This window comes from Bubalus kerabau, chromosome 5, assembly GCF_029407905.1.
Source record: "Bubalus kerabau isolate K-KA32 ecotype Philippines breed swamp buffalo chromosome 5, PCC_UOA_SB_1v2, whole genome shotgun sequence".
NCBI lineage: Eukaryota > Metazoa > Chordata > Mammalia > Artiodactyla > Bovidae > Bubalus > Bubalus kerabau.
The window spans coordinates 126,473,979-126,499,651 of record NC_073628.1 but is presented as its reverse complement, the minus strand read 5'-3'; the positions used below and the strand labels follow the sequence as shown (position 1 = coordinate 126,499,651).

At 41.5% G+C, this 25,673-nt stretch overlaps 2 protein-coding genes across 2 annotated transcripts in view; one reads left to right on the top strand and one right to left on the bottom strand.

Moving 5' to 3' along the window:
- Window positions 1–12,414, bottom strand: part of INTS7 (integrator complex subunit 7) — an 88,523-nt gene extending 76,109 nt beyond the window's left edge. The window contains exon 1 of the mRNA XM_055583023.1: window positions 12,128–12,414. Coding sequence (XP_055438998.1) covers window positions 12,128–12,221 — 94 coding nt within the window. The 5' untranslated portion in view covers window positions 12,222–12,414. The remainder of the gene's footprint in view (window positions 1–12,127) is intronic.
- Window positions 12,415–12,523: 109 nt separating this feature from the next.
- The window catches only part of DTL (denticleless E3 ubiquitin protein ligase homolog), a 50,243-nt gene continuing 37,093 nt past the window's right edge, over window positions 12,524–25,673 (top strand). Inside the window, exons 1-5 of the mRNA XM_055583024.1 lie at window positions 12,524–12,727; window positions 18,536–18,661; window positions 19,471–19,569; window positions 23,777–23,838; window positions 23,924–24,044. Coding sequence (XP_055438999.1) covers window positions 12,676–12,727; window positions 18,536–18,661; window positions 19,471–19,569; window positions 23,777–23,838; window positions 23,924–24,044 — 460 coding nt within the window. The 5' untranslated portion in view covers window positions 12,524–12,675. The remainder of the gene's footprint in view (window positions 12,728–18,535; window positions 18,662–19,470; window positions 19,570–23,776; window positions 23,839–23,923; window positions 24,045–25,673) is intronic.

The window sequence follows — 25,673 nt, the reverse complement described above, 5'->3', positions numbered from 1 at the left end:
ATCTGGCCCTCAGAATAATTTTATGATACAATGTTTTTTAAGGTTTTGAATGCACTGTCAAATTTTAAAAAATGAAATGAGATTTCATATAAAACCCAGGATTTGGGCTTTTTCTGAAAATTTAAAAGATCTGAAATGTCACTGAAGAAGCTGAGAGTCATGACAATAGAAACATCGTAGTATTGCAGGTCTGTGTTGAAAGCCAGTTAGGGTTTGTATCATTTCTGATAATAGCCACAAACATACCAAGTCGTATGACTTTCTCCAGCAATTTTGGCTGCCTTTGGCATCACTACAAACAAAGCTAGTGGAGGTGATGGAATTCCAGTTGAGCTATTCCAAATCCTGAAAGATGCTGCTGTGAAAGTGCTGCACTCAATATGCCAGCAAATTTGGAAAACTCAGCAGTGGCCGCAGGACTGGAAAAGGTCAGTTTTCATTCCAATCCCAAAGAAAGGCAATGCCAAAGAATGCTCAAACTACTGCACAATTGCACTCATCTCACATGCTAGTAAAGTAATACTCAATATTCTCCAAGCCAGGCTTCAGCAATACGTGAACCGTGAACTTCCTGATGTTCAAGCTGGTTTTAGAAAGAGAAGAGGAACCAGAGATCAAATTGCCAACATCCGCTGGATCATGGAAAAAGCAAGAGAGTTCCAGAAAAACATCTGTTTCTGCTTTACTGACTATGCCAAAGCCTTTGACTGTGTGGATCACAATAAACTGTGGAAAATTCTGAAAGAGATGGGAATACCAGACCATCTGATCTGCCTCTTGAGAAATTTGTATGCAGGTCAGGAAGCAACAGCTAGAACTGGACATGGAACAACAGACTGGTTCCAAATAGGAAAAGGAGTACATCAAGGCTGTATATTGTCACCCTGTTTATTTAACTTATATGCAGAGTACATCATGAGAAACGCTGGGCTGGAAGAAACACAAGCTGGAATCAAGATTGCTGGGAGAAATATCATAACCTCAGATATGCAGATGACACCACCCTTATGGCAGAAAGTGAAGAGGAACTCAAAAGCCTCTTGATGAAAGTGAAAGTGGAGAGTGAAAAAGTTGGCTTAAAGCTCAACATTCAAAAAACGAAGATCATGGCATCCGGTCCCATCACTTCATGGGAAATAGATGGGGAAACAGTGGAAACAGTGTCAGACTTTATTTTTCTGGGCTCCAAAATCACTGCAGATGGTGACTGCAGCCATGAAATTAAAAGACACTTACTCCTTGGAAGGAAAGTTATAACCAACCTAGATAGCATATTCAAAAGCAGAGACATCACTTTGCCAACAAAGGTTCGTCTAGTCAAGGCTATGGTTTTTCCTGTGGTCATGTATGGATGTGAGAGTTGGACCGTGAAGAAGGCTGAGTGCCGAAGAATTGATGCTTTTGAAATGTGGCGTTGGAGAAGACTCTTGAGAGTCCCTTGGACTGCAAGGAGATCCAACCAGTCCATTCTGAAGGAGATCAGCCCTGGGATTTCTTTGGAAGGAATGATGCTAAAGCTGAAACTCCAGTACTTTGGCCACCTCATGTGAAGAGTTGACTCACTGGAAAAGACTCTGATGCTGGGAGGGATTGGGGGCAGGAGGAGACTTGGACAACAGAGGATGAGATGGCTGGATGGCATCACTGACTCGATGGACATGAGTCTCAGTGAACTCCGGGAGTTGGTGATGGACAGGGAGGCCTGGCGTGCTGCAGTTCATGGGGTCACAAAGAGTCGGACACGACTGAGCGACTGGTCTGATCTGATCTGGGCACATGTGACTAGAATAGAATCTTGGATGAAAATTTAAAGCACTGGTAAGAAGTTAATGAAATGAAGGACCAGGAAATATAAGCTGGATAAAAATGCCAAGGGGCTGAAATGTAAGCGAAGCAGACAGATGAGTTTTCTGAGGTCTGCATGAAAAAAGACAACAATGAGAACAGCAGTTAATCATGAAGATGATGATGATGCATGTTAAATGCTCATTCTGTGTTAGACAACCTAATCAACATTTTACACATATTAAACTCTCACTATATATGGACCTAACAGAACCAGAAGATATTAAGAAGAGATGGCAAGAATACACAGAAGAACTGTACAAAAAAGATCTTCAGGACCCAGATAATCACGATGGTGTGATCACTGACTAGAGCCAGACATCCTGGAATGTGAAGTCAAGTGGGCCTTAGAAAGCATCACTACGAACAAAGCTAGTGGAGGTGATAGAATTCCAGTTGAACTATTCCAAATCCTGAAAGACGATGCTGTGAAGTGCTGCACTCAATATGCCAGCAAATTTGGAAAACTCAGCAGTGGCCACAGGACTGGAAAAGGTCAGTTTTCATTCCAATCCCAAAGAAAGGCAATGCCAAAGAATGCTCAAACTACTGCACAATTGCACTCATCTCACATGCTAGTAAAGTAATACTCAATATTCTCCAAGCCAGGCTTCAGCAATATGTGAACCGTGACCTTCCTGATGTTCAAGCTGGTTTTAGAAAAGGCAGAGGAACCAGAGATCAAATTGCCAACATCCGCTGGATCATGGAAAAAGCAAGAGAGTTCCAGAAAAACATCTATTTCTGCCTTATTGACTATGCCAAAGCCTTTGACTGTGTGGATCACAATAAACTGTGGAAAATTCTGAAAGAGATGGGAATACCAGACCACCTAACCTGCCTCTTGAGAAATCTGTATGCAGGTCAGGAAGCAACAGTTAGAACTGGACATGGAACAACAGACTGGTTCCAAATAGGAAAAGGAGTGTGTCAACGCTGTATATTATCACCCTGTTTATTTAACTTAAATGCAGAGTACATCATGAGAAACACTGGGCTGGAAGAAGCACAAGCTGGAATCAAGATTGCCAGGAGAAATATCAATAACCTCAGATATGCAGATGACACCACCCTTATGGCAGAAAGTGAAGAGGAACTCAAAAGCCTCTTGATGAAAGTGAAAGTGGAGAGTGAAAAAGTTGGCTTAAAGCTCAACATTCAAAAAACAAAGATCATGGCATCCGGTCCCATCACTTCATGGGAAATAGATGGGGAAACAGTGGAAATAATGTCAGACTTTATTTTTCTGGGCTCCAAAATCACTGCAGATGGTGACTGCAGCCATGAAATTAAAAGACGCTTACTCCTTGGAAGGAAAGTTATAACCAACCTAGACAGCATATTCAAAAGCAGAGACATTACTTTGCCAACAAAGGTTTGTCTAGTCAAGGCTATGGTTTTTCCTGTGGTCATGTATGGATGTGAGAGTTGGACTGTGAAGAAGGCTGAGCGCCGAAGAATTGATGCTTTTGAACTGTGGCGTTGGAGAAGACTCTTGAGAATCCCTTGGACTGCAAGGAGGTCCAACCAGTCCATTCTGAAGGAGATCAGCCCTGGGATTTCTTTGGAAGGAATGATGCTAAAGCTGAAACTCCAGTATTCTGGCCACCTCATGTGAAGAGTTGACTCACTGGAAAAGACTCTGATGCTGGGAGGGATTGGGGGCAAGAGGAGAAGGGGACGACAGAGGATGAGATGGCTGGATGGCATCACTGACTTGATGGATGTGAGTCTGAGTGAACTCCGGGAGTTGGTGAGGGACACGGAGGCCTGGCGTGCTGTGATTCATGGGGTTGCAAAGAGTCGGACATGACTGAGCGACTGATCTGATCTGATCTGATACTAATAGAAGTTAGATATTGTTCAGTAATTCCCGTTTTAAAAATACACAGATAAAGAATAGGTAAGCAGCCTGCCTAAGAAAAACAGCTAATATGTGGTAGAGACAGAACTCAAATCCTAGCAATCTGGTCCTAATTATTATGTTAAAATGCATTTCCAGCAAGCAACTAGAGGATAAAGGTTAAAACTAAAGAAGAGATTGCAATGGGATTTCAGAGTAGTACACTTCTGAAGGATGACAAATTCCAAGGAACTGAAGAGAAATAATATAAACTATGGTAAACTTGGGATTTATTAATCAAGTTTTTAAAACAGCATACATTTCTAGGTAGCCTGTATCAGTCAGAGTTCTTAGCTGCAAGCAACAGAAGCTAACTCTGATTAGGCAGGAAGTGAGTTTTGACCGAGGGTTTATTCAAGTAATAAACAGTTTCAAGGCTGAACTCTTAAGAATACTTATCTCCACCCTACCAAACTGATTAGATGACTAAAACTTTTGTTGCTGGGAAGCACCAAATGCTAGAATTAGCACTCCTGTCATCTAGGAATGTTGTAGCCCTCGCTGCTGCCTGGGCAGGAAACTGCCAGTGTACTCTTCAACTCTGCCTTCCTGTGTCTCTAAATCACAGAGCTTGGAGGAAGTTTGGCTGGCAAAGCCTAGTTCACATCCTGCGCTCTTGAAAGGGAAACTAGGAAAGTGAGCTTTTGCTTGCACCTCAATGAGACAGGCTTGTGATGTGGGCCACTCCTCAAGCATAGGAGAATGTTCATAAGACACTAAGGGACCACCAATACGTCTAGTATCCACTACAAAGAACACTGCCAATACAAACTGTAATGAGAGTACACATTATTGTACACATTTGCTTTAGCTAAGGCGTAAGGATGATTCAAAATGAAACCGTAACATCCTAACATCTTAAACCATAACATCTTAAACTCTATTCCCTAAAAATGAAGGGAGGGAAGAAATAAAAACACAAGCATGCACCACACATAATACCAAGGCCATCCCACAACCCACAGCTTAATAAACTGATCATGGTAACATCTCAGTAAATTATATTTAAAAAGCAAGAATAAAAAACTGATGTATATATGATAGTCAACAAAGCATCCTTCCCCCAAATTTCAGAAACTGTCTATAAATATACATGGTAAGAAGGTATGTAATATTGTGCAATATGCACAAAGAATACTGATTTAGAATCATATACAAATTAATGTTATGAACACCAACTTTCAGGATATTCAATAACTTATTTTGTAAGCTACAAGATAACAGCTCTTCAGTTCAGTTCAATCGCTCAGTCATGTCCGACTCTTTGCAACCCCATAAATCGCAGCACACCAGGCCTCCCTGTCCATCACCAACTCCAGGAGTTCACTCAGACTCACATCCATCAAGTCAGCGATGCCATCCAGCCATCTCATCCTCTGTCGTCCCCTTCTCCTCTTGCCCCCAATCCCTCCCAGCATCAGAGTCTTTTCCAGTGAGTCAACTCTTCACATGAGGTGGCCAAAGTACTGGAGTTTCAGCTTTAGCATCATTCCTTCCAAAGAAATCCCAGGGCTGATCTCCTTCAGAATGGACTGGCTGGACCTCCTTGCAGTCCAAGGGACTCTCAAGAGTCTTCTCCAACGCCACATTTCAAAAGCATCAATTCTTCGGCACTCAGCCTTCTTCACAGTCCAACTCTCACATCCATACATGACCACAGGAAAAACCATAGCCTTGATTAGACGAACCTTTGTTGGCAAAGTGATGTCTCTGCTTTTGAATGTGCTATCTAGGTTGGTTATAACTTTCCTTCCAAGGAGTAAGTGTCTTTTCATTTCATGGCTGCAGTCACCATCTGCAGTGATTTTGGAGCCCAGAAAAATAAAGTCTGACACTATTTCCACTGTTTCCCCATCTATTTCCCATGAAGTGATGGGACCGGATGCCATGATCTTCGTTTTCTGAATGTTGAGCTTTAAGCCAACTTTTTCACTCTCCACTTTCACTTTCATCAAGAGGCTTTTGAGTTCCTCTTCACTTTCTGCCATAAGGGTGGTGTCATCTGCATATATGAGCTTATTGATATTTCTCCCGGCAATCTTGATTCCAGCTTGTGCTTCTTCCAGCCCAGTGTTTCTCATGATGTACTCTGCATTTAAGTTAAATAAACAGGGTGATAATATACAGCGTTGACACACTCCTTTTCCTATTTGGAACCAGTCTGTTGTTCCATGTCCAGTTCTAACTGTTGCTTCCTGACCTGCATACAGATTTCTCAAGAGGCAGGTTAGGTGGTCTGGTATTCCCATCTCTTTCAGAATTTTCCACAGTTTATTGTGATCCACACAGTCAAAGGCTTTGGCATAGTCAATAAAGCAGAAATAGATGTTTTTCTGGAACTCTCTTGCTTTTTCCATGATCCAGCGGATGTTGGCAATTTGATCTCTGGTTCCTCTGCCTTTTCTAAAACCAGCTTGAACATCAGGAAGTTCACGGTTCACGTATTGCTGAAGCCTGGCTTGGAGAATTTTGAGTATTACTTTACTAGCACGTGAGATGAGAGCAATAGCCACACATAAAAATGAATCTGTGGATTTCAATAAGAACCAAAGAAGGGTCTTGAATTTTTGTATCAGTTCTCACAGCTGGCCAAGGGATCACTGGCTTTAAGAAACAGTCCATTACAATGCTTGTTTTTATGTGACTTTCAGTTAACAGTCTGACCTTCACCTCAATTCTATTATACATGATCTTAGAGGTCCATGGGCTTCCCAGATGGCTCAGTGGGAAAGAATCCACCTGTAATGCAGGAGATGGATTGGATCCCTTGGTCGGGAAGATGTCCTGGAGTAGGAAATGGCAACTCACTCCACTATTCTTGCTTGGAAAATTCAGTGGACAGAGGAAGGTCACCAAGAGTCAGACACGACTGAGCACACATGTGCCAACGCCAAGAGGTCCACCTCTCAACACTATCAAACCAAGTTTGGTCTGGTAGTACAGATTCTTAAAGAGAAAGATTTTGACTCAGTGTGGATCACATGTCAATTTCTGAATCACTTATGGCACGGAATTAAGTCACTTGGTACAATCTTGGCTGCAGAGATCTCCCTCTTTGGAAGGGGATATGAGGATACTTGCAAGGCCTCACATTTATTTATCATGCCAACTACATCTGTGCCAATACGGACAGTGTAAAAGCAACCTGTGCTCTTCTTCAGTCTGGTAATTCAGATGGAAAAATAAGGGAGACAAGATAGTTGTCCTGATTTACGGCATACTTCATTACTTTGCCAACAAAGGTTCATCTAGTCAAGGCTATGGTTTTTCCTGTGGTCATGTATGGATGTGAGAGTTGGACTGTGAAGAAGGCTGAGCGCCGAAGAATTGATGCTTTTGAACTGTGGTGTTGGAGAAGACTCTTGAAAGTCCCTTGGACTGCAAGGAGATCCAACCAGTCCATTCTGAAGGAGATCAGCCCTGGGATTTCTTTGGAAGGAATGATGCTAAAGCTGAAACTCCTTTACTTTGGCCACCTCATGTGAAGAGCTGACTCATTGGAAAAGACTCTGATGCTGGGAGGGATTGGGGGCAAGAGGAGAAGGGGACGACAGAGGATGAGATGGCTGGATGGCATCACTGACTTGATGGATGTGAGTCTGAGTGAACTCTGGGAGTTGGTGAGGGACAGGGAGGCCTGGCGTGCTGTGATTCATGGGGTTGCAAAGAGTTGGACACGACTGAGCGACTGATCTGATCCGATCTGATCTATTTCATTATCAATTTCTTCATTGAACATACCGTCAAGTTTTCCATGCAGCATTAAGCTCACCAGCACCTCGGATAGCAACTCCAACCCCTGCATGTCCTCCTTTCTCATTGCCCAGGCACAGGAAAGGGAAACTGCTCTCTTCTCCATTGCTCTTTGATCTCATCCCTCCCAAGACCAACCTCACAGAAAGCAGGCATGCTGAGTGGTGTCTTCTACAGTAGCTTCTCCTTTCCACCCAGGGTGGAGATCTTGCATACCATTTTCCTAAATCATCGTGACACTTCCCATCAGCTGACTTAAAAATCTTTAGACTGACAATTTTTAGTGAAAAAGTTACACTAACTGAATAAATTATGTGAGGTATGTCCTTTATAATGCCTGTACTATAGAAATGATATGCTGTATTATGAAATGTCCAATATACATAAGTTGTACTTGATTTAACAGTTAACTCTGTTTGCTTTGTCTTCATAACTCAGGCAGCATGGTTATCAGCTTAAAACTTTAAAAAGGGGAAGGCAGAAAGACCTCTACATAGGAGTGAAGGTGATCCTCAAAAATGTAAACCAATCCATGTCAGTCCTCCACTTAAAAACTTTCATTGTCTTCTCAATGTACTTTGCATAAAATCCAAACTTCTTGTCCTAACAAGGCCATATTTAATCTAGTCCTGTCTGATTCCTTAGGTGAGCTTCTTTTTTTTCTATAGGTAAGAAGTAGATTTATTCAAAGAGAAACAGACTCCATAGATATAGTGTGGGCCACTACAGAGGGTGAGTGCTGTGGTCTTGAAATGTGGCCATGGTTAGTTCTTCTGGGCCAGACAATTTCATAGGCTAATGAATGGGAGGATTAGTCTAACTATTTGCGGGGAGGGGAGGAGATTTCCAGGAATTGGGCCACTGCCCACCTTTTGGTCTTTAAAAAAAAAAAAATTTATTTATTTTTAATTGAAAGATAATTGCTTTACAATACTGGTTTGATTTCTGCCATACATTAACATGAATTAGCCATAGTCTATATCCCCTCCTTCTTGAACCTCCCTCCCTCAGGTGAGGTTCTTAAAGCTGTTTTGTTCACTAATACAGCTCCAAGTTTAAGTGCCTAACACAATGCAGGTGATTAGTAAATATTTGTTAAATGAATTAATGACTATTGTCCTGTGTTACTAACTACATCCTAAACAAACGGACTTCAGTCAGCTTTAAAAGAGCATCCATTTATTTCTAGAGAGATCAGAAATAAATACCTTACTGCCATGCTTGCTCAAAATGCTTAGAACAAAGTGCAACAGTCATAACCATATAACAGGTTATCAGTTCAGTTCAGTTCAGTCGCTCAGTTGTGTCCGACTCCTTGCAACACATGAATCGCAGCATGCCAGGCCTCCCTGTCCATCACCAACTCCCGGAGTTCACTCAAACTCATATCCATCGAGTCAGTGATGCCGTCCAGCCATCTCATTCTCTGTTGTCCCCTTCTCCTCCTGCCCTCAATCCCTCCCAGCATCAGGGTCTTTTCCAATGGTAATATTTCCCAAGTGGGTTTCTTGACACTCATGCTACAGATACTTGTTTATAATGGAGTTCAAGTATCACATCTGTATATCTAACTGCCTACCCAACATCTCCATTTGTATGTCTAAGAGATAGCTCAAATTCAATAGTCCCACAATGATCTGATTTTCATCCACTCGGTAAACAACAATATATACTTCCAATAACTCTGACCAAAAAAAACCAAGAAACCTCTGAGTTTCTCCTGACCTCTTATTCTCACATCCTCAACTAATTCATTAGCCAATCTTGTTGGCCCTACCTCAAAATACATACATAATCTCAGCACTTCACACAGCTTCGCTGTAACCTGGCCCAAGCCCCTATTCTCTTCTCCCTGGATTATTACAACCACCTCCTCTCTACAGCAGTAGCCCCACTGGTATCTGTGGAGCATCCATGCATTCAGGCAACCCCAGACCAACTTCCACCTGTAAAATACTGGGTTGGTCAAAAAGTTACTTTGCGTTCTTCCGTAAGATGTTATGGAATGGAATACCATCTTACATCACCCAAGGCGCTGCTGGGAGGATTAAACATGATCTAGGACCAACACCTGGTTTACAGGTAAACACTCAATAGCCATCTATACATTTCTTACAGGTGTAAAATATTCCTATTTCAACTTCTGGGAAGGAAACATTGTGTTACATTTTTTTCTTACCACAACTGCAAGTTTTTAGGAATTAAAGAATTCTAGATCTCTCTCTTCAGAGTCCCATCCCAATTCTGTTCTACACTACTGTACTGCTCTGCTGTCATTATGGGATGAGCCCACCCAGACCACAGTGTAGAAAATCTCTGTAGAATTAGTAGAAATATTAGATATGTAGACCTGCAACTCTTATTGGGGAATAGGGAAGGAATTAACAGAATGGGGAGGAAAAGGTTATGCAGTGTTTAAAAAACACATCTGATATTATGATTTTCTGTTTCAGAAGGAAAAAGCCCTATAGTTTTCCTTAAGAGAAAGCAAAGCTCAACATCATTTTCTTGGATGATGGACTTGCACTACTGTGACTCAACGGAAGGAATATCTCATTGGAGTGTTATGACACTTTCATGTTGATCAAAAGAAGTTAAACGTTTGTTTGTTTGTTTTTAGGTCTGAGAAACTCTTATCTGGACCAACTGCACTTTAAATGTCTACAGGGTAAAAAAAAATTTAAGTCCCAGAAAAGTTAACATAGTGTCCAAGTCAGAGGGCTGAGAAATGGCTCCAAATGGACTTAAAAATCCTTCTAACTTCTGCTGCTAAGTCTCTTCAGTCATGTCCGACTCTGTGCAACCCCATAGACGGCAGCCCACCAGGCTCCCGCATCCCTGGGATTCTCCAGGCAAGAACACTGGAGTGGGTTGCCATTTCCTTCTCCAATGTGTGAAAGTAAAAAGTGAAAGTGAAGTCGCTCAGTCGTGTCCGACTCTTAGCAACCCCATGGACTGCAGCCTACCAGGCTCCTCTGTCCATGGGATTTTCCAGGCAAGAGTACTGGAGTGAGCTGCCACTGCCTTCTAACCTCTAGTCCAGTTCTTAATATATTACCCACTGGCTACAGTTAATCAAAAATTAACTGTATACCAAGTGATGTTTCCCCCATTCAATAAAAATAACAAGTACACTGAAACAAAAGAGTCATTGTAATACTTTGAGTTCTCTACCAAGAAATACCTGCCCTTGCCTTCCAAATCCCTATCTAAAAGATAAGGCAAATCTCTTCTGCATTTAATAAGGACTTTTTTGCATACCATTATATCACTTAATATTTACAACAATCTTGCCAGCTCAGTGGTATTTTACTCATTTTGCAGAGAAAAAAAAACAAGATTAGGTTTGGTTAAGTGACATGTCCATGATCATAAAACTAGTGAAATTAGAATTCAACTCAAGTCTCTCCAAAGCTTCTACTACTTCACCAAGCCTGTCCCGTCCCTCCACTGCCCTAAGGAAATAGAACTCATCTGCAGAGAATGTGTGTGAAAGTCGCTCCATTGTATCCGACTCTGCAACCCCAAGGACTATACACTCCAGGGAATTCTCCAGGCCAGAATAGTGGAACAAGTAGCCTTTCCCATCACGGGATCTTCCCAACCCAGGGATCGAGTCCAAGTATCCCGCATTGTAGGCGGATTCTTTACCAGCTGAGCCTCAAAGGGAGCCCAATTAAATAATAACTAAGACTTTATTTTACCGGTTTTTAAGATGACTCTCCGTTTCAGAGATGTTAATATGTGAAAAAATATGTATCTTAATGGATGAAATAGGATATATGTCGTCTCACTTACTGTGTTTTTAGGACTTAATTGTAGTTTCTAAGTAACATTACTTCATCTCTATCGATAGGCTTCAAATATCCCCTTTAAAACTACCAAATATAGGAAATATAGTTAGAAAATCATCAATCATACACAAGCTCCCAAGTAAGTCCGGATTCTCTAATCTTTCCATTGATCTGACCCTGCCCTTAAAGTACACTGCTTTAATTACACTAAGCTTGAGCCACAAGCGAAGCCCAAGAATACTAGCGTGGGTAGCCTATCCCTTCTCCAGCGGATCTTCCGGACCCAGGAATCGAACCCTGCATTGCAGGCAGATTCTTTACCCAGCTGAGCTATGAGGGAAGCAGAGAATGAGTAGGGGCTATGCTTTTCGGATGTCTTGGCCCTATTTGTGACCTGCCTAGTAACCGGGAGGTAAGAATTACAGAAATCAAATGAATCGCTGTAAAGTCGGTGCAAGATGCAGCAGTCTTGGTGAAGACCTGGTCTCAACTGCACATACTGAAAAATAATTTCATAATTTCAATACAGCACTTTTAGAAACTGCGTGGAAAATCGCGGGGCTGTGCCCTCAAGTGGTCCAAACGAGCCTTTCGCAGGAGCTCTCTACTTTTTCAGCTGTACAAGGCCAATCTAGCAACGCTGCCGTTTTCTGCCAACCTCCCAAAGCCCCGAAAAGCCCTGGGCTCACCAAAGGCAAAGGCGCCCGACCCCGCCCATGCCCAGGAAGCACCGCGCATGCGCCTTCCCAGCTTCTCGCGCGGCTACCACCGCCTGGTGGCGCCACTTCCCCCCACATACGTTTCACCCGCGCAGCCCGCTCTTTCGAAATACCTTTGTCTAACTCCATAAGGGCAGAGTTAGCATCCAGCTCCTGTTCGCCATAGCCGGCATCTGCCAGAAAAGACTTAGTTGAATTTGACGCCATGACCCATACAGTTACTCGAATAGCCTATTCATAGAGATTGCAAACTCGGCCCCACTACCGCCATCTTCTTCCACCACCTTCTCGCGGATTTTTCCTCCGCGCTCTGTCAAGCCGTGTTACGCATGCGCCCTGGGCTCCCCGCCGTTCGCCAGCGCCCCTGCGGCCCCCCGCGCAGGCGCTCAGGGAGCTCTGGAACGCTAGGTTCCCGCGGCTGGGCGAGAAGGAGGCGGGGCTTCGAAGGGGGAAGTGACTCGTACGCGCCCGGACGCCGCGGCAAGAGCCAATCAGAGGGCGTGACGTCAGTTTGGCGGGGAGTTTGGTGACCGGGGCTTACAGTGGCGGGAGTTGGAGGCAATAGCTAGTCGTGGTCTAAGGGGCGCAGGATACAGTTTCCGCTGAATCTGGAGGCATTTCCACGGCTTTTTCCTTAGTTGAGCGTTTTCCTCCGTCCCAGATGCTCTTCAATTCGGTGCTCCGCCAGCCCCAGTTTGGCGTCCCGAGAAATGGTGAGTAACGGCCCTAACCGCTGTCTTTTGCCGGCGGGATTCACCTCCCCCAGAACAACTCTTCGGACCAATGCCGATTTCAGTTCAGTTTCCCAGCCGCCGAGTTCTCCCCCAGCCAGAATAAGTTCGTACTAGCTAGGAATACTGAAGAAAGCCGCACTTGCGTGCCCTCGAGATACTTTTCGTCGTAATCGAGGCTTTTTTTTAGTCGTGTAGGCTGAGGGAGGGAGGGACGTTGAGTTAACTGACCTCCATTACGGTTTATGTCTGTTTTGCACGTTAACTGGAAAACGCGTGCATTTTAGTGTGTGTGGCTTTCTGAACGAACAGCTGTGTGAGATCGTCAAGGCTCGTACTCATTGATTAATTCATTCATTTGTAGTGGAAACAGTGAGCCCTACCGTTTGCTATATACACCAGAGAATAGGATCGGCTCTTAAAAAGAACTCAGTCAGGCAGAGAGAACAGAACATCTGCTTCTAGCATGGTCAGAATTTTTTCTTCCTGATTAATTCAAGGGTATGAAAATTCGTAGTGATACAGTGAAAAATGCCCGTAAGCACATTTCCCACAAATGACCACTATTAATAGATTGAAGTATTTTATTCCAAAATGTTTTTCAATGCCAGAAGTAGGAAGTATTGTTATTTGTGGAAGTGGGATTAAAGTGTTTTATCTCTTTACTTTTACCATAGAACTTGGAAATACTTCATGTTAGTATATAGGCTTCCAATTTATTCTTTCCAGTTCTTGAAGTTCCTTAGGTTAAAACATTGGCAATAAGAATTTTGACCTTTAGGTTTTAGTGTCATCAACCTGACACTTTCTGGTAAGTTTTTGATAAGGGGGTTACCACCCAAACTAAGCTTGGCCGCAAATGAAATCTCATTCATTTAAAGATGAACAAGGTCTTTTTCCTCTTGAAACCGTGTGGAAAACAAAAAGAAAATGTGAGAAGTGAGCTTTTTATATTTAAGGCATAGGTCTTGAAAAAAGATATTGAGAAGACTGGGGAGTAGCTCCTCAACTTCCTTCCTCCAATATAAAATTCTACCATCCTTATCTCTTAGACAGTCTTTTAAATTATATTCTAAAAGCCTCTCCTTTCTGTCTCTGCTGCAACCTTGCTTTACTAACTTCTGTATCCTTGGTGTCATGAATGTCAGTATAGCGTGGAAGTTAAGAGCTCTGTCTTGCTGATTAATTTCACCTCCACTCCTTACTTGTCTGTGTGACCTGGATCAAGCTAGGTAGTCTTTCTTTTGAAACAGATTCTTCTCTTAACTCTACATTCTGTCAACTTTCTTTTTATCTCTGATTCATAAATATTTTTCCGGGAAGGGTAAATTTTCCCCTCTACCCTGATTGAGTATGTATGGCTGGACTAATAAATTAGACACGAGAGATTAGCAGGAGAAAAACAAATTTTAATTCATGTGCATGGAGATCTCATAGAAATGGTACCTAAGAAGTGGCCAAAGCAGGCAGCTTTTATACTTTTCAGACCAAAAAAAAGGCAATAAATTTGTGAGGAATTGACAGGACAAAGAAACTTAAGTTTGGGCTATGTAATTAGTAAGGAATCTAAGCAGAGTTTGGGCTTGAGGTAGTAAATTAAAAGAAGTTACAAGGTTTGTTTACACAGGCTTCTTGGCTCTGAATTTCCTCTCTGTCGGATAAGGGTGACCTTCTACCTCCAGTTGCAAGGAGTGCACCTTTCATAGGAGAGATTTATTTCCTGCTTTTCAGGGAGACAGGAAGGTCAGGGTTTCCTTCTTGCATCAGCTGCTTCCCAAGCAACTTCAATTCAAAATAATCAATATGCTGTTATGGTATGTTTTGAGACAGCCCACACCAAGCCCCCAAATACTCATTCATTGTTTTGTGTTTAGGCACTGAAATTCATTCATTGTTATATATCATGCACCAAACTTTGTAGGACCATCTTTCTTCTTTCATGATCTATCCTAGGCCCCTTTTCTGTTTCTACCAACTCCCATGGGTTATCATAGCTGTAACCAGGATTTCTTCCACTACTACCTGCAACCTTCTATCTATGAGAGGTGTATAAGCATCTTCATCCAGGTGGTCAGTCCCAGAAACATCTCAAATTCATGTACCAAAACCAAACTCACTTTTTCCCCTAACCTGCTATATTACCTACTTTAGGAAATTGTCTCATTGTTTTAAACTGGTCTTCACAGTCAGAAACCTGGACGTCAATCAGAATTCCTCCATTTTCCTCAAGATACCCTTTCAGAGAAGTTCCCTTAAAATCTCCTGATTTTGCCTCTTCACATATTTTGGATCTATATTATGTTTACAATTCTGTTTCCCTCAATTGGGCCTTTATACCTTCTTGTCTGGACTATAACAAGTCTCTTGAATGGCCTCTTAGTTTCCCTCTTTCCAGTTTACTTCCCATATTGCTGCCAATGATCTTTCTAAAATGAAAGCTGATTACTCTTCTGTGTATTTTTAAATTGATCTTGAAGTTTTCTTCAAAAGTTTAAACAGATGCAAAGGATATATCATTTCTGACCATATTGTGTTTACCTTCTTAAATGAAAATGCTGCATCAGTCTTTAAACTATGTCTAATACACTATAAATATTATAGTAATGATTTAATAGTCACATCAACCATTTTTTAAAGTATGAACTGCTAGATATTCTACATAGTTTTTTTTTCCCTTGAATATATTTCCACTTTATTTTTCCCACAGATTTATCCTAATGTAATTTGACTTTAAGCTTGAAAAGTCATTTTTTTGATCACCCTATCTTACTCTGTAAAAAACTGTATGTTAATATCATTTTAAAACAGAGGCTTTTAAGGACTGCCTTTCTGTCTGTAGATGGATATTTGTGAACTCTACAACATAACTAATTATTGTATTCATATTATTCTCTTAGTGGTCTTCAATGGCTTGTTTACAATGATATCTGGCCTTAAGGTAATGCCCCCAGGAGTAATGACTAAATCTGAGTTTAATTTCTTTGCCTCCTTTGTATTCCTTCAGGTTATTTCTGTGAACCTGCAGAACTAGATTTGTGTGAGATTATATCAGGCTAAAATGTCTTCTCCAAAGGACATTTTTTATATCACCAAAAGTAAGAATTGAGAGTACTCTAAAATATGCATGAATTTCTTAATTATTTAGACTGTTCTGTAGATTGTAGCTTCATTGTTTCCTCCAATGCTTATATATTTGGTTCTCAATAACTGTATACTAAATGAATGTTTTATGTATTTAAAATATGTTAACCTACACAGCAAAATGGTAAAACAAAACCTTGTAGATGGTTTACTATTTTAGGACCATAGAACACATCGGGTCTCTGACCCAAGCAGAGTAAGCTTTCCCTCCACTCTGAATTTCTTCCTCTTTCATATATTCAGTGAGCACTTACTCTCCTTTCAAAACTTGTGTTTGATTTCACCTTCTTTAAAGACTTCCAGACCCTACCTACTACTACTATTCAGGGCTTAAAATTGCTGTGATAAACTTTAAGATACTATGACTTGTTACCGTTAACGTTTTAGAGTCCTAGAATTTCAGTGCTGGAAAGGAAAAAGAGAGTGTAAGAACTAATATTTACTTGTGAATATGTTAGTGACATGAACCTAACAGAAGCAGAAGATATTAAGAGGTGGCAAGAATACACAGAACTATACCAAAAAGATCTTCATGACTCAGATAATCACAATGGTGTGATCACCCACCTAGAGCCAGACATTGTGGAATGCGAAGTCAAGTGGGCCTTAGGAAGCATCGCTACAAACAACGCTAGTGGAGGTGATGGAATTCCAGTTGAGCTGTTTCAAATCCTAAAAGGTGATGCTGTGAAAGTGCTGCACTCAATATGCCAGTAAAGTTGGAAAACTCAGCAGTGGCCACAGGACTGGAAAAGGTCAGTTTTCATTCCAGTCTCAAAGAAAGGCAACGCCAAAGAATGCTCAACTACCGCACAATTACACTCATCTCACACGCTAGCAAAGTAATGCTCAAAATTCTCCAAGCCAGGCTTCAACAGTACGTGAACTTCCAGATGCTCAAGCTAAATTTCGAAAAGGCATAGGAACCAGAGATCAAACTGCCAACATCCATTGGATCATCGAAAAAGCAAAAGAGTTACAGAAAAACATCTGCTTTATTGACTATGCCAAAGGCTTTGACTGTGTGGATCACAACAGACTGGAAAGTTCTTAAAGAGATGGGAATACCAGACCATCTGACCTGCCTCCTGAGAAATCTGTATGCAGGTCAAGAAGCAACAGAACTGGACATGGATCAACAGGCTGGTTCCAAATTGGGAAAGGAGTACGTCAAGGCTGCATATTGTCACCCTGCTTATTTAACTTATATGCAGAGTATATCATGAGAAACGCTGGACTGGATGAAGCACAAGCTGGAATCAAGATTGCCGAGAGAAATATCAATAAGCTCAGATACACAGGTGACACACTACCCTTATGACAGAAAGCGAAGAAGAACTACAGAGCCTCTTGATGAAAGTGAAAAGAGGAGAGTGAAAAACCTGGCTTAAAACTCAGTATTGAAAAAACTAAGATCATGGCATCTGGTCCCATCACTTCATGGCAAATTGATGGGGAAACAGTGACAGACTTTATTTTTGGGGGCTCCAAAATCACTGCAGGTGGTGACTGCAGCCATGAAATTAAAAGATGCTTGCTTCTTGGAAAAAAAGTTATGATCAACCTAGACAGCATATTCAAAAGCAGAGACATTACTTTGCCAACAAAGATCCGTTTAGTCAAGGCTATGGTTTTTCCAGTGGTCATGTATGGATGTGAGAGTTGGACTGTGAAGAAAGCTGAGCACCGAAGAATTGATGCTTTTGAACTGTGGTGTTGGAGAAGACTCTTGAGAGTCCCTTGGACTGCAAGGAGATCCAACCAGTCCATCCTAAAGGAGATCAGTCCTGAATATTCATTGGAAGGACTGATGCTGAAGCTGACACTCCATTATTTTGGCCACCTGACGTGAAGAGCTGACTCATTGGAAAAGATCCTGATGCTGGGAAAGATTGAAGGCAGGAAGAGAATGGGCCTGACAGAGGGTGAGATGGTTGGAAGGTATCACCAACTCAATGGACATGAGTTTGAGTAAACTCCAGGAGATGATGATGGATGGGCAGGGAGGCTTGGTGTGCTGCAGTGCATGGGGTCTCAAAGAGTCAGACACAACCAAGCGACTGAACTGAACTGATGTTAGTGGCTACAGTAGGTGCATTGACGTTGTGGGTTGGCCAAAAAGTTCATTCTGATTTTTCCACACCACCTTACCAGAAACCTGAACGAACTTTTTGGCCAACCTCATACGTTATTTCCTTTGACTCCGACCATTGGATTATGTGTGATGTTGCTAGTAACTTAAGTTTGCAGTAATGATTTAGAACTCTAAAAACATAGAATTTTACTTGATAAGAATGACTGGGTAATCTTTGTGGTTATTTTTTGTGGTTGTCACCAAAGGATGGGGGAAGGAGTAACATACAAAGGCCGCTGGTGTCTTGCCATCTTAAATACGTTAGCAAGAGTCTTCATTCAAGATGGTAAGCCCAAAGCTCTATCTCACCAGAAGTTGAGAAGTGCTCTTTCATTTTTCCCTTAGGACCACTTAGGAAAATACCTGAAACTGTATTCCAGAGGGCCATGGATAGTGAATAGATCTATAGTAAAGTATATGAAACTTTTAAAAGTTAATTTTTGCCTCTGCATTTGTTAGAAGTACTGAAATGTGATGATATATTAGAATCTATAAGGAGTTTTGTCTTCCTTTAGGATGGTCTTCACAGTACCCGCTACAGTCCCTGCTCACTGGCTATCAGTGCAACTATAATGATGAGCATACTTCTTATGGAGAAACAGGAACCCCAGTTCCTCCTTTTGGATGCACCTTCTCTTCCGGTAAGAGAATTACTGAATAATCGAGGCTTGGTCAGAAATGATCTGGTTCACTCTTTAGAGGGAAAATATCCTAGGCTGTCTCTCTTTTAACAAAAAGTAAATTAGATGGTAGAGTTTTTCTAATATCTCCTTTCTTCTCTTCTCATTTATAAAATATACTTTTCTTAATCTCTGTGCATAATTATATATTTCTGCTAAAGCATAAGATTCTTATAGCATCATTTTTAGTTTGTTTGTTTTTATCTGATATCAGGAAAGGGTTACAGAGGTTCAGCCATCATGTTGATCTCATTGAATCTATCTCTTTTGCAGTGCATTGGGGAACATATTCACAGAAGTAGAAGTGCTTGTCCCTGCTGCTAAAAGTTTAAGAGAGGAAAAGTAAAAAGTTGAGGAAAAGGGATATTAATTTAATAGGGTTAGCCTGCTGGAGGCCTATGTCATGTTCGCCCCCTCTTTTTTTTTTTTTTTTTTTTTTGCCATTGGCCAGTACCACTCTTGTTTTGTTCAGGTATCACTCTTGATTCAGCTCCCCTTTAAATAAGAGATTATCTGAAGATTGGTATTTTTTAGTCACTTACTAAATTAGACATTATGGCAAATTTTAAGCCATCTTTAACTCAGAAAAACCTCTACTATACCAGATGCTATATGGGCAGAATCGTCTTGCCTCTTTCCAAATAGGTTCTTTGTGTTTACCTTGTATTTTTCAATTAATCGGTATTGTGTTGTTTATATATATATATAGCTTTAAACTCGGCTTTAACATTTATTCTTACTCTTTATTTTATTCTTTATTTCTTACGTAGCTCCCAATATGGAGCATATACTAGCAGTTGCCAATGAAGAAGGCTTTGTTAGGTTATATAACACAGAATCACAAACCAGTAGAAAGAAGTGCATCAAAGGTAAGTCAAGATCTAAAATATTTGTTTTAATATTTTTAATTCATAAAGCCTCAAGGAAATTAGGCTTCTGGCATAGCTCAGTTGGTAAAGAATTTGCCTGAAATGCAGGAGACCTGGGTTCAATTCCTGGTTGGGAAGATCCCCTGGAGAAGGAAATGGCAACCCACTCCAGTATTCTTGCCTGGAGAATCCCATGGACAGAGGAGCCTGGCAGGCTACAGTCCAAGGGGTTGCAAGAGTCAGACACGACTTAGCAACTAACCCACCACCACAAGGAAATTACTATTTGAATAAACTCTCAGTGATACTCACTTCTGATTAAGTTTGTTTAGGGATCAGACTGAAAGTAAATGGTGGGCTGCCTTTCTGTCAATAACTGCAGCAAAATCTTTACTGGGAGTTAAGAAAAGTACATTTTAGGATTAAAAACAATTTTTCTTTTAAAAAGTTAAATTTTTTTATACTTAATGTGGGGAAACATTGCTTCAAAATACTTATATTGAACAAGTATCTTTTATGCATAAGGCAAAGTTCTGCTGACCTTAAAGAGATGACACCACCCTTGTGGCAGAAAGTGAAGAGGAACTCAAAAGCCTCTTGATGAAAGTGAAAGAGGAGAGTGGAAAAGTTGGCTTAAAGCTCAGTATTCGGAAAACTTAGATCATGGCATCTGGTCCCATCACTTCATGGGAAATAGATGGGGAAACAGTGGAAACAGTGTCAGGCTTTATTTTTGGGGGCTCCAAAATCACTGCAGATGGTGACTGCAGCCATGAAATTAAAAGACGCTTACACCTTGGAAGGAAAGTTATGACCAACCTAGATAGCATATTGAAAAGCAGAGACATTACTTTGCCAACAAAGGTCCATCTAGTCAAGGCTCTGGTTTTTCCAGTGGTCATGTATGGATGTGAGAGTTGGACTGTGAAGAAAGCTGAGCACCGAAGAATTGATGCTTTTGAACTGTGGTGTTGGAGAAGACTCTTGAGAGTCCCTTGGACTGCAAGGAGATCCAACCAGTCCATTCTAAAGGAGATCAGTCCTGTGTGTTCTTTGGAAGGAATGATGCTAAAGCTGAAACTCCAGTACTTTGACCACCTCATGCAAAGAGTTGACTCATTGGAAAAGACTCTGATGCTGGGAGGGATTGGGGGCAGGACGAGAAGGGGACGACAGAGGATGAGATGGCTGGATGGGATCACCGACTCGATGGATGTGAATTTGAGTGAACTCCTGGAGTTGGTGATGGACAGGGAGGCCTGCCGTGCTGGAATTCATGGGGTCGCAAAGAGTCGGACACGACTGAGCAACTGAACTTAACTGAACTTGGGAAAGACTAGAGATCTCTTCAAGAAAATTGGAGATATCAAGAGAACATCTCATGCAAGGATGGACATGATAAAGGACAGACATTGTGAGGACCTAATGGAAGCAGAAGAAATTAAGAAGTGGCAAGAATGCACAGAACTATACAAAATCACTGCACATGGTGATTGCATCCATGAAATTAAAAGACACTTACTCCTTGAAAGTTATGACCAACCTAGACAGCATATTAAAAGGCAGAGACATTACTTTGCCAATAAAGGTCTGTCTAGTCAAGGCTATGGTTTTTCCAGTGGTCATGTATGGATATGAGAGTTGGACTGGGAAGAAAGCTGAGCACCGAAGAATTGATGCTTTTGAAGTGGGGTGTTGGAGAAGACTCTTGAGAGTCCCTTGGACTGCAAGGAGATCCAACCAGTCCATCCTAAAGGAGATCAGTCCTGAATATTCATTGGAAGGACTGATGTTGAAGCTGAAACTCCAATACTTTGGGCACCTGATGCGAAGAGCTGACTCATTGGAAAAGACCCTGATGCTGGGAAAGATTGAGGGCACGAGGAGAAGGGGACGACAGAGGATGAGATGGTTGGATGGCATCACCGACTCGATGGACATGAGTTTGGGTGAACTTCGGGAGTTGGTGATGGGCAGGGAGGCCTGGCGTGCTGTGGATCATGGAGTCGCAAAGAGTCGGACACGACTGAGTGACTGAACTGAATACAAAAAGGTCTTAATAACCCAGATAATCACAGTGGTATGGTCACTCACCTGGAGCTGGACTTCTGGAGTGTGAAGTCAAGTGGACCTTAGGAAGCATCACTGTGAATAAAGCTAGTGGACGTGACAGAATTCCAGCTGAGCTATTTCAAATTCTAAAAGATGATGCTGTTAAAGTGCTACACTCAGTGTGTTAGCAAATTTGGAAAACTTAGCAGTGGCCACAGGACTGGAAAAGGTCATTTTCCATTTCAATTGCTAAGAAGGTCAGTGCTAAAGAATGTTCAAATTACCGTACAACTGTGCTCATTTTACATGCTAGCAAGGTTATGCTCAAAATCCTTCCAGGTAGGCTTCAGCAGTACATGAACTGAAAACTTACAGAGGTACTAGCTGTGTTCAGAAAAGTCAGAGGAACCAGAGAACAAATTGCCAACATTGGTTGGATTATGGAAAAAGCAAGGAAGTTCCAGTAAAACATCTACTTCTGCTTCATTGACTATGTTAAAGCTTTTGACTTGTGGATCACAACAAACTGGAAAATTCTAAGAGATAGGAGTACTAGACCAGTTACCAGACCAGGAGGTAAGACCTGACTGATTCAAAATTGGGGCAGGAGTATGACAAGGCTGTATATTGTTACCCTGCTTATTTTACTTATGTGTGGAGTGCATCATGTGAAATGCCATGCTAGATAAATCACAAGCTGCAATCAAGATTGCCAGGAGAATAGCAACAACCTCAGAGATGCAGATGATACCACTCTGATGGCAGAAAGTGAAGAGGAACTAAAGAGCCTCTTGATAAGGGTGAAAGAGGAGAGTGACAAAGCTGGCTTAAAACTCAATATTCTAAAAACTAAGATTGTGGCATCCAGTCCTACCACTTCATGGCAAATAGAAAAAGTGGAAGGAGTGATAGATTTTCTTTCCTTGGATTCTAGAATCACTGCAGACAGTGACTGCAGCCATGAAATTAAAAGATGCTTATTCCTTGGAAGGAAAGCTGTGACCAACCTAGACAGCATATTAAAAAGCAGAGACATCACTTTGCTGACAAAGGTCCATATAATCAAAGCTATGGTTTTACCAGTAGTCATGTATGGATGTGAGAGTTGGACCATAAAGAAAGCTGAGCCAAAGAACTGATGCTTTCAGATTGTGGTGCTGAAGAAGACTCTTGAGAGTACCTTGGACTGCAGGGAGATGAAACCAGTCAATCCTAAAGAAAATCAACCCTGAATATTCATTGGAAGGCCTGTTGCTGAAACTGAAACTTCAATCGTTTGGCCACCTGATGCGAAGAGCCAACTCATTGGAAAACACCCTGATGCTAGGAAAGATTGAGAGCAAGAGGAGAAGAGGGTGGCAGAGGATGAAGTGGTTAGATAGCATCAGTGAGTGAATGGACATGAATTTGAGCATGGGAACTCCGGGAAATAGTGGAAAACAGAGGAGCCTGGCATGCTACAGTCTGTGGGAATGCAGGGTCAGATATGACTTAGTAACTGAACAGCAACAACGGCAAAGTCAGGTGTTGGGAAAAAACTCAAAGAAAAAAGGCTTTAGATGATGTAGATGAAATACAAAGAAAACACCGTAGGGGGTTCAGAAAGCTCTCATCTAGTAAAGAAGGTGAGGGAAATTTTTCATGAAGGATGGGACATTTAAGGTGGACTGTGGTATTTTAGACCAGTGGAGGTGGAATTGGACACTCCAAGTAGAGGGAAAAGCATTCGCAAAGGCCTCAAGATAGGAAAGCGTCAGAAGTAGTGTGGATAGAGGGAGAAATGCAGTTTGATTGGAATAAGGTACATAGAGAACAATGAAAGATACGGCCAACGTGAGCAGAACTCTGAATGTCAAACTAAAGTACTTTAGACTCCTTTCAGAGAGCATGATGAAGATTTTTTAGAATGTTTCACAAATACTCTGTTTTAGAGAATATATCCCCTCATGGAAAGCAATTTGATATCAAATGGTAGTTTTATGAGGTAGTGAAGGGAATGCATAATGTGTGTGAATCCACAAATTCTCTTTGGCCCATGGACCTTACTGTACTGACCACTGATCTTTTTACTACAGTTTTCAAGCCATTTAAATTGTTGGTATGGCTACCACAGAACATTGTTAGACATTTCACATTCACCGTTTTCTTCATTTAGAATGGATGGCTCACTGGAATGCTGTTTTTGACCTGGCCTGGGTCCCTGGTGAATTTAAGCTTGTAAGTGACTTTCATTTTGTGGGGAACCTGGGTAAATACTGGTAAAGGGTTGTTTTATTAAACCATGATACCTTATTTTTGAAAGGTTACAGCAGCAGGTGATCAGACAGCCAAATTTTGGGATGTAAATGCTGGTGAGCTGATCGGAACTTGCAAAGGTCATCAGTGTAGCCTCAAGTCAGTTGCCTTTTCTAAGTTTGAGAAAGGTAAGTATGTGCTTATCCTCTTTCATGTCCTTAACCTCTTTCATGGTGAAGTAATAAGCTGCAGTTGTTTGTACCTATCAGATTTGCACCTTTCCCTACATAGATGATGGAGATTCTTAAGATGACCTGGAAACCTCAATGAAATCAAGTTGGATTTTAGTCCTGTTCTAATGGATGTTGCCTCTAACTTGTCCCTAAAAGTCAAGCATCTTCAGATAATTTCTTTCTATAATCTTACAGATGAGATAAAAATTTGCAAATAGCCATGATACTTCTGTTTTCAGCTATTACTCAAAATTAATCTTTCTACATTTATTTAACTATTATAATGGGGAAGGAAGGTTTAAGGAGCGCTGTAATACAGAATAGTACTATAGTAGCTAGGGAAAAACTTAGCAGGGGTGTCTGAATTAGCTCTTAATTTCTGTTTGTTTGTTTGTTTGTTTTTCCATTTGTTTCTCACTAAATGAGAGTGAGACAACAAACTTTCACCTCAAAGAAGTGGCTGATCCATCTGACTTCAGTCTCATAATAATAGAAATAAACATTATAGTCTCCTTTATCATTAAAAAATATTCTGTTTTTTAAAGGAATATTTTCCTTTATTCACCTGAGCACTCAGGAGTACTAAACCAAGTTGTGAAACTGGTTTGAACTTTAAAAAAAAAATCAGTTGCTATTGAGACTGGAACCATGAGGGGAAATATATGACATAGTTTTTATATCTGCCTAACTTTTCCCTAGCACATCTATTTTGTACAGTTATATATGCTTCTAGTTTACTACACTTGTGTCAGAGATCATTCTGAGTTTATGAAAATAATTTAAGGTCATGAAAATATATTAATTCTTAAGGTAAATTTGTTTCAGTTCAGTTCAGTCTCTCAGTCATGTCCAACTCTTTGCAACCCCATGAACCGCAGCACGCCAGGTCTCCCTGTCCATCACCAACTCCCAGAGTCCACCCAAACCCATGTCCATTGAGTCGGTGATGCCATCCAACCATCTCATCCCCTGTCGCCCCCTTCTCTTGCCCTCAATCTTTCCCAGCATCAGGGTCTTTTCCAATGAGTCAGCTCTTTGCATCAGTTGCCTAAAGTATTGGAGTTTCAGCTTCAACATCAGTCCTTCCAGTGAACACCCAGGACTGATCTCCTTTAGGATGGACTGGTTGGATCTCCTTGCAGTCCAAGGGACTCTCAAGAGTCTTCTCCAACACTACAGTTCAAAAGCATCAATTCTTCTGCGCTCAGCTTTCTTTCTAGTCCAACTCTCACATCCGTACATGACCACTGGAAAAACCATAGCCTTAACTAGATGGGCCTTTGTTGACAAAGTAATGTCCCTGCTTTTTAATATGCTGTCTAGGTTGGTCATGGCACCCCATTCCCGTACTCTCGCCTGGAAAATCTCATGGATGGAGGAGCCTGGTGGGCTACAGTCCATGGGGTCGCTAATAGTCGGACACGACTGAACAACTTCACTTTCACTTTTCACTTTCATGCATTGGAGAAGGAAACGGCAACCCACTCCAGTATTCTTGCCTGGAGAATCCCAGGGATGGGGGAGCCTGGTGGGCTGCCATCTATGGGGTTGCACAGAGTCGGACATGACTGAAACGACTTAGCA